This window comes from Choloepus didactylus, chromosome 8, assembly GCF_015220235.1.
Source record: "Choloepus didactylus isolate mChoDid1 chromosome 8, mChoDid1.pri, whole genome shotgun sequence".
NCBI classification, from domain to species: domain Eukaryota; kingdom Metazoa; phylum Chordata; class Mammalia; order Pilosa; family Megalonychidae; genus Choloepus; species Choloepus didactylus.
The window spans coordinates 23234463-23244376 of record NC_051314.1 but is presented as its reverse complement, the minus strand read 5'-3'; the positions used below and the strand labels follow the sequence as shown (position 1 = coordinate 23244376).

Below are 9914 nucleotides of genomic sequence, written 5' to 3'. Positions count from 1 at the left end.
CAGCATGAGCAATTCCAAAATCTCATGGCTTACAACAACAAACATTTATTTTTCTCCCTTATGGGTCCACGGATCAGTTGGGGTTTAGCTAACATCATCTGGTCATGGCTGGGTTTAGCTGGCTGGCTCTGAGCTGCAGGTATGGTTCAGGTCTTCTGTAGGTGTCTCATTGTGGGACTATCAGCACCTAAGTTATATTCTTCTCCTAGGGATGGAAGGAGCAAAAGAGACCCACCAATGACCAAGCTCATTTAAAACATCTCCTTGTTTCATGACTAGTGACATTTCAAAACAAGTCACATGGCAAAGCCCAACATCAAAGTGGTGAGGAAATATGCTCTACCTATTCTAGTGGGAGGTCCTGCATGGCAGCACATGGCAAAGGACGTGGATGTATTATTCTTCCACTGGGAGGGAATAAAGAATTGGGAAGAATAATTCAAACTACCATAAATAGGCAATTGAAGATGCAGAACTTGCGTTCAAAGGCTGGGGATTCATATTTGGTAGTTGAATCCATAGGCATGTTTGACAGCATACAGTAGGGAGGTTATTGAATAAGAGACTGAAGTTGGAACCTTAGGATGTGCCATGTTTAGGGAGTAAGTGCAGGATAAAGAGACTGAAAGGAGCAATTAGGTGGTTGGAGGAGAACCCAAAGTCATCTTTCAAGAAGCCAAAGGTCCTACAAAATTTTTAATGGTTCCAACCATAGGCATTCTTGATTTTTGCCCTACTCTGAACTTCTATTTTCCTTCTCAGCCAGATAAAGGAACCCAATTGTGCCAGTTTGGATACATTATGACCCCAAAACACCATGTTTTTTTAATGCAATCTTGTGGGGGCAGACATATTCGTGTTGATTAGGTTGGAACCTTTTGATTGAGTGTTTCCATGGAGATGTGACTCACCCAACTGTGAGTGACACCTTTGATTAGGGTGTGACCTGTTGATTAGATTATTTCCATGGAGGTGTGGCCCCACCCATTCAGACTGGGTCTTGATTAGTTTACTGTCCTTTAAAAATGCTGGCCAGACCAAATCCAGTTGTGGACTCTGACACTGGTTGATGCTTAGACATTTTGGAGAACACCATTTTGAAATGCAACCTGAGAGCAAGCAGACGCCAGCCACATGCCTTCCCAGCTAACAGAGGTTTTCCAGATGCCAGTGGCCTTTCTCCAGTGGAGGTATACTCATGTTTATGCCTTGGTATGGACACTTTAATGGCTGTAGAACTGTAAATTTGTAACTTAATAAATCCCTTTATAAAAGCCAATCCATTTCTGGTATTTGTGCATAAAGGCAGCATTACCAAACTGGAACACCAACTGTCTTCTGAAATCTCTGATCTCATTTTCTTAACACTAGATTTCTTTTATAACTAAATTGAGTATTATAAAGTGGCAGAATAGAATTAATTTCAGTTCACTTTTTTAAATCATATTTCTAATTGTGGAATATAATGTATATACATAGAAGTGATAACTTTCCAAGTGCAATTTAACAAGCAGCTGGAGAGCAAATTTCAAAGAATGTTATGGGTAACAGTTCCACAGTTTCAGTTGTTTCCTTATTGTGAAATATAACATATATGCAAAAAGGTAATAACTTTCAAAGTAGTTGAAATAACAAACAAGTAGTTATATAGGAAATTTCCAAAAATGTTATGAGTTATAGTACCATAGTTTCAGTTATTTCCTTACTGTGAAATATAGCAAATATACAAAAAGGTGGTAACTTTCAGATTACAATTTAACAAGTAGCTACAGAGCAAATTTCAAAGAATGTTATGGGTTACAGTTCCACCATTTCAATTCTTTTCTTTTAGCTATTCAGCTCACTTTAAAACAAAACTATCTGATTTTATTTAGCATACCAATAGTTTATCCTGTTAATAAATCAGTATGTACAGTTATCAAAAAATGTTGGGTGCTTTCCAAAGAAAATGCTTCTTTCTGGAGTGTTTGTAGAACCATTTAAACAGCTGTCTTTATAATTTTCAAATTTAAATGTGTGGTAACATCAACTTTTTGAAGAATAGAGTCTCTTTCTCTGTAATTCATGATTTAGATAGTTTGAGTTTTATAAAAGTTTCAGATGCCATTTCAGTTCCTGCAAGTTGCCAAATATAGAACTGACAGTTCAGAAGCCATCTAATCCAATCACCTAATTGTACAGATAAGGAATCCACTGGTATTCTCAAAGATTGCAAAAGCTAATGAGAGGCAGAGCCTGGACTACAAATCGGTTCTTAGAAAGGCTCCAGAAATGTCTGTTGGGCTAAATAAGGCACATTTATCACACAGAACTCTAGTCATATCTAAAATGACCTTGGTTTTACTTTGTTTAACATTGGATTGAATTCTGATGGTTCTTTTGTAGCTTACAAACATATTTAGTCATTCCTAGTATTGCAATATCACCAATCACTGATTGCCAGGACTGTTTATGCTTCTTTTCTCCTGGGATGTTTCAACTTTGGGAACTTTTCTTCCCATTCTTCTGTGCTCATAACAGACCTATGTCCAGGGTGTCTGTTATTGCTTGAAATTCAACATCAGCAGAGGGAGCTGCCATAGTATCAATATCTACAAAACCATCAACCTTTGAGTTTGGGGCAGCTCATTTCAGTCAGAGTTATCATGTATCCTGCTCTGTTCATTTGAACAGTCACTGGTTCTGAGACCAGCTTTTGCAAAGCAATTGTGGATTACTTCCTGGGTGTCAGTATTCCACATAACAATGAGATTTCTTAGCACATCAAGAATATGCCATGTAATGCTTCACAGGATGTACCATGGTGATGTATTATGTCTTAGCCTAATGGCTGCACATAGCCCTGCTGCAAGCAAGCAAAAGACTGTGCACTTGTTTTTTTTTTTTTTTTAATTAAATTCAGTTTTATTGAGCTATATTCACATACCATACAATCAACTGTTCATAGTACCATCAGATGGCTATGCATTCATCACCCCAATCTATTTTTGAACATTTTCCTTACACCAGAAAGAATAAGAATAAGAATAAGAAATAAAAGTAAAACAAATACCCAAATCACCTCCCCATCCCACCCTATTTTTTCATTTAGTTTTTGTCCCCATTTTTCTACTCATCCATCCATACACTGGATAAAGGGAGTGCGATCCACAAGGTTTTCACAATCACACTGTCACCCCTTGTAATCTACATTGTTATACAGTCGTCTTCAAGAGTCCAGACTACTGGGCTGGAGTTTGATAGTTTCAGGTACTTACTTCTAGCTATTCCAATACATTAAATCCTAAAAAGGGTTGTCTATGTATAGTGCATAAGAATGTCCACCAGAGTGACCTCTAGACTCCATTTGAAATCTCTCAGCCACTGAAGCTTTATGTCCCCGTTTTGGTCAAGAAGATGTTCTCAATCTCACATTGCCAGGTCTAGATTCATCCCCGGGAGTCATATCCTGTGTTGCCAGGGAGATTTACACCCCTGGGAGTCAGATCCCAAGTAGGGGGAAGTTCACCTGCCAAGTTGGCTTAGCTAGAGAGAGGTGTGCACGTGTTTTCATTTAAACCCCTGGTGAGTGTGTGTAGCACATTTTATCAATCAGTAATAGAATATTCAAATTCTAGCAAGTCAGTTTTCTCTTAGGAGCCATTTCCCAAACACTTGCCAGACATCGGTTCATTTTTTCAACTTTACATATATGTATGAAAATTGCAAATATTAAGGGAAATTTTGAATTTCCATATGAGTGATTCTAATTTTGTGCTACTTCTCAGCACTGCAACAAAGGATGACTAATAGCCTATCTTTATGTATTTATTTTTCTCCAGGGCAAACATCTCAGTAAGAGTGCATGTCTGGTGTGGTGGCAGGTGACGGCATATTAGATGTACCCCCATGGGCATATTTATTCAGAATAGACCTCCAGTTTTCAAGCTCATCTTCAGCAAATGAAGCCATTGTAGAGGTTTCATCTTTTAGGAGTAGTGGCATGATATGGTAATCATACTGAAAGCATTGCCTCCAGCCATAAAGACTGGACATTAACCTCCATCTGGAGTACGATTTCATTAGCCTTTTCTAAAAAGAAACAAACAAAACCCAGATATAGAAATGTTATTTGCTCTAATCTGGCAAAATCATTCGCAAGCATCTCATTTCCTAGGTTGACATGTTTGGCTCCTCTCATTCTGTTACCAATTTTGCTTCCCTTGGCTGCTTGTCATTTTCTCTCATCCTGATTTTCAAGGAACATACAGAATATTGAAAAGGAAACTCAATATTTTTTGACCGTTTACCATTTCAATTTTAATTTTCTTTCTTATTTACTAACTTTTAGCTCTCGAGAAATTATGACCTCACTGTATTTTCTCTTTAATACCACAACCAGCCTCTATGCATGAGGCATAGCAGAAAAGGAATACTTAACAGCATATGAACATCCTAACAATAAGACCAAGGAGATTAGCAAATTTTAGCTAGAAAATTTTCTTAGCAAAGTTTATGTCAAATTTCAAAGGAAGGGTTAATGTTAATAATCTTAATAACCAAATAAAAAACACAATCCCTTCATTGTCAGGGAACACTAATAACTTTGAGGTAGATGATTCTGTTATCAGATACTGAAGTAATTAGGTTTAAGATATGAAAATAATGAAACTGAGGGGAAAACGGTACTGATTTGAAATTATCTTTTAAAGAAATTTGGTTGGAAAATTAAGAACACTTGCAATCTAAAGTTTTATGCATGAAATCCAGGTATGTCCTGTTGTGGATTGCTTCTTTAATTAAAGGTGAACGTAACAATTGTTGGAAAGAATCCACACTGTAACAGAGCAACAAACCACAAAACGGTTGTCCTTGTGAAGAGGTCTGTAACTTTGCACTTGAGTTTTCCATCTTGGCTCATTCTCAACTCTTCCAGATTTGGATTCTTAAAGGCTTCTTCAGCATTTAACTAATTCTTTGTTGGTGGAAGGTGCTGGGATTGTTTCTCCACATATAAACTGATCTTAGTCATAAATCACTTTTATAATGAGAGAGCAGCTAGGACACGTTGCCACATCTTCTCCATCCTCCAAATCTTCCCTGGTGATGGAGAAGTTAGCCCCACAAGGGCAGAAGTAGAAATATGTCTCCAACTCCTCATCATACTGGGAGACCTCCATCTCCACCTCGTCATGCAAAATTGCCATTGTCACTGGGGTCAGCCAGTGTCCCCCTGCTGTCTGACATCTCTGTGGTTCTAACTTCAGTGGTGCCTCTCAGTTCACTTTTAAGCCTTTAAAACATCACCAAGAGGGATCAGTCACTGTTTCATAAAATCTCCTATATACAAACACACACACGTATGTCTAAATTTAATGTGTTTACTATGAAGGGTATTAAGTGGCACATATAAATACATTGTATGGTCAGGTTTAAGGAATGAGGCATGCTCACTCATTTTTGTGACTCCTCACTTGGTGAGCACTGGGAGGACCCTGACCACAGCTCTGGAGAACTTCCATAACGAAACCATAATGGGCGCTGCACAAATTGCCTTTTTTAGATTTGGGGTTTCATTGCAATTGGGAATGTTGGACGAACTTCTTTGAGGCTTGGCTTGAGGAACTTCCAGTTGCTCTTTGCCCAATCCTGAATCTGCTATATTGCTTTAGGTGAAATATTTGCTCTAAAATAGGTGCTAGTTGTTATTGTTTGTGGTGTGCGTGTAGCAGAAATTAAAATCAAAGAACGACTATTTGTGGGAAGAGCCATTTTTCCTTCTTGGGCATTTATTGAGAAGAGAAATTGACAGTTCAGTTCAAATTTATTGCACATCTACTACTTGCAATTGGATTTGTCACTCTCCTGCTCAAAATCCTTAAGGATAAAGTCTAAATTTTTGGACACGGTGTATCAGTTATTAATTTATTGCCTCTAATTTCCCTGTTTAACCTAACATATGCTTTCTATTTCCTGATTGGATCCAGACTGCTCCACATGGTATTTAGGGATCATTACAAACCAACCCAGCTTTCTCTCCAGCTTCATCTCTCCTCAGATTTGACTCTTTTGTCATAACTTCTCTCTCACCTCTGGTCTGGGTCACCCTCTTCTTTTCCTTACTTTCTCTTCCTACACCTTTTTGCATTAAATCCTACCATCCTTCATGGGTTAGAAAGGGATCATTTCTTCTGGAAAGTCTTTCCTGAAGCCAACACTGGGTAAGGTATCCTTCCCAACTGCTCCCACAACCAGCTTTTAGCATTTGTCACTGTGTATAGTAGTTACTAGTTTACTTGTCTTACCCACCCCCCTACACCACTTCCCACCCTGAGATAAACTCCTGGAAGGTGTAGAGCTTATATTCCAAATCTCTTCAAGGACATGGTAAACTATCAGGGAAGATTAGTGCACTGAAAACTAGTTGAACTGAAAACTGAATTCTGAATTAAGAGATCAAAGAAGGCTTGATGGAGAAGGCAGTATTTAAGCTGGTCTTTGGAGGATTTCATGAGGCAGAGATGAGGAATTAATGATGGAGGGGAGAGTAAACAAATATATAGCGGTAGTCTCATTTGTGGCATATTCTGGGTATGTAAAAAACCTCAGTTTGCAGGAAGGTCCAGGTGCATGATGAGGAACCACACCATGGCGAAAAAGCATGGACCAGAGATTCGGATCCAGATCATAAAAGGACTCAAAATTTATGAAGGGGCAGTGGTTATGAAAACGTGATCCAACAGAATCAGCATCATCTGGTAACTTGTAAAAAAAAAAGGCAAAATCTCAGGCCCCAGCTGGGGATGGGGCCCAATAATCTGTGCTTCCATGAGCCATCCTGCTGATTCAGGTGCACGCTGAAGTTTGAGAACCACTGTTGCAAGGTGTTTGGCCTTTTCCTTCTGAATCCAAGACATTGTTGCTGCATGTAGAACCTCCTTAAGGGATGCTATACTTTAAAGTTAATTTGCTTATATAAATAAAATATGGTACATTCTGCTGGCTTCTGGATAATGTCAGACATCTTCAGAGAAATCTGACCTCAAAAATCAACCACAGGATAAGAACTGAAGGACAAATGGGGTGGGATGGGGGGATGATTTGGGTGTTCTTTTTTCACTTTTGTTTTTTATTCTTGTTCTCGTTCTTTCTGATGTAAGGAAAATGTTCAGAGATAGACTGTGGTGATGAACGCATAACTATGTTATCATACTGTGGACAGTGGATTGTATACCATGGATGATTGTATGGTGTGTGAATGTATTTCAATAAAACCAAATTTAATTAAAAAAAAAAAAAAAAAAAAAAAACCACAGTCCATGATTTCTGCATTATCACATACATTCTTTCTCTAGCTCCAGTCTATCAATGGACCACTCTTCCCCTCATACAGAGGTTGTTTGTGGGATTCCTCTGCCTGGATGTTTCCAAGAGAAGAAGATGCCAGGCTCTCAGGGATGGTTTATGTTTGCCTGCTTGAGAGTAGAGTCATGAACCACTGCTCTTCCCAAATCTGTTCCCTTAATATTTGACAATTCTTATACTGATGCCCACTCTATCATTTAAAGGAACGAAGTTAACACCCACAGAATGCATACTGAGATCACCCCGTCCATATGTTCTTTAAAGAGGTAATATCTGGGATTAGCAAGAAGTTGGTGTATTAAACCTCATTTAGTCACGCTGCCCACTTTCCTTAAGGATGTTCATGCTTTGTTTTGCTGTGGACCTTTGATTTCCTAAATAATCCAAATTCAATCCCCTGTCTCATGTTTCCACTGTTTTCCATCACAAAAATAGAGCTCTTAACTACCCAGATTAGGTCTATTCTCCTGGTTATAAATTCTCCTAAAGACCTGGCACTTGACTTCTGAAATGCTTATCACTCTTGAAATTATTGTGAATTCCATGTGGTTAGAGACAGTTTCTGATTTGTCCATTGCTACATCCCCAGGTTTTATAACAGAACCTGGAACATAGTAGGTGCTTTGCTTAGTAAATGTTTTTTTGGATTCTATGACTAAGGGAGTCATTTGGTTTTATAATCCAACTCATAAGAACTTACCTCTTTGCAGCCCCAAGGCCTAGAGCCATGTAAATATTAGGCCCTAAATTAATGATTGTTGCACTTTTGCACATACAATTTCCCTCTGCTGTCCTTCCACTTCTGGATCTATTAAAATCCTAGTATTTCTTTAAGACTCAGGTCAGAGTCACCAGGTAAGATGATACAGGTTGTGCATTTTACAACTCCATGGGATGCCGTTCACACAGACCATGGTGTGAATGGCGCTCCTTGGATTTGTACAATATAAAGGCTCCTCCAGGTCCAGAAATCTCCTCTACCAGGAAGCTTTCCTAGAGGTAGACGTTAATCTCCATGAGGGTAATGATTATTGCCTCATTCAACTCCTAGAACGGTGCCTGGCTTATAGTAAGCAATGAATAAATATTTGTTGAATGCTGGAATGACCTCCTCAGACACAAAGTGTATTCATCCTGTGTGCATTGCACCTTGTCCTTGTTTCTAGTTTGGCAACTTTTTGGGGTGGAATGGTGTTCATTACTTCAGTCATGACTGTATCCCAGCTTTCGATGACTCTGGACCTTGAGTGTTCTTTTTAATATCATAAGGTGAAGGTTTCAGAGAGCCTGCAATTATAAGATGGAAGTCTTTATGCCACTTCTAGACCCAGGTGGATCAACTCACCACAGAAATTTCTGGAAATTGTATACACCCATGCCTTTATGTGGCCTGGAAGTTTTACCTCAGGGTGTGGTACATGCAGTTTAGGCCACAAACCATGGCTTCTGGGAAGTACTGTGTTGAGAGTGAAGGCTTTGGAAACTTGGATAGGAAACATGTTTAAGTTCTAACAGAGGAAAGTTATACTCAGAGGCTGCTGGCCTAGACCCAAACATTGGGCACACCCACCAGCCATTGATGGCCCGATTGCATGAAGGATGGTGTCCCCTGTTCTGAAGGAGTGGGGGGAGTGGAAATCACATGTCAGGTGACCAGACTTCATATTTTGGGTAGAACAATCTAGGATGTGTCATTTCATATTCTGTGTATTTAAGGGTGTCAGGCAGATCTTTCATGATCATCTGTTTTCTTTCATAAATTGCAGAGTCCAAGGATTTATCCACACTTGACAGGACACACTATAAAGTTGTTACGTAGTGATGTCTCATGTTGACCTCAAACAATTGCCAGGCAATCCTCCAGAGCAGGGCTTAGGATAGATGTCAGCTGGCTATGGCCCCTGGTCATATGGCCCACTTCCTGTTTTTGTAAATAAAGTTTTATCGAAACACAGTCTTGCTTACTGCTTATGTATTGTTTATGGCTGCTTTTGCTTTACAACATCAGAGTCAAATAGTAGCAACAGAGGTTGTATGGCCAGCAAAGCTGAAAATATTTACTTCCTGGTTCTTTAGTGGAAAAGCTTTCCAAACCCCGACTTAGGTGACAAAGTCTCCCTCTGCTAGTAGGGGTGTTTATTGTAATTGCCTATTAATTTAACTCTTTATCTCAATAGATTTAAGTCCCATGATGGCAGAAAGATATCTATCTTGCCCACTGTTGTATCCCCAGTAACTGGCACAATTTAAGTGCTTGATAAATATTAGTTGAATTAATTAATTGTTAAGTAGATAGATAAAGAAGGGGGGAGGAAATGAGATATGCCCTTGAGGGGCACAGAAATTACCAGTCCTTTGAAATTCACATTGATTTCTTTGATACCTGTATGATAATTTTTGTCATTTAATTTTTGAAGAAGAGCTCCAGAAAAGGTAACTTGTAAAGTAAATATGTGAGTATTGATGCATATGCACCTAATGACTTCCATTTAAATTTCAGAAATGTTTGCATAGAAAACGATATTTTATTATGCAATAAAAAGTATACTTAGGAAGCTCCAAATATGTTT

General features: G+C 38.8%; 1 protein-coding gene across 1 annotated transcript; it reads right to left on the bottom strand.

Annotated features, from left to right (window-relative positions):
• Positions 1-4937: 4937 nt before the first annotated feature.
• Positions 4938-5186, bottom strand: LOC119543429 (DPH3 homolog). The gene is made up of 2 exons (XM_037848248.1): positions 5081-5186; positions 4938-5005 (listed from the first exon to the last, which is right to left on the bottom strand). Exons 1-2 carry the CDS (start codon positions 5184-5186, stop codon positions 4938-4940), a joined length of 174 nt encoding a protein of 57 aa, XP_037704176.1.
• Between the last annotated feature and the right edge of the window lie 4728 nt (positions 5187-9914).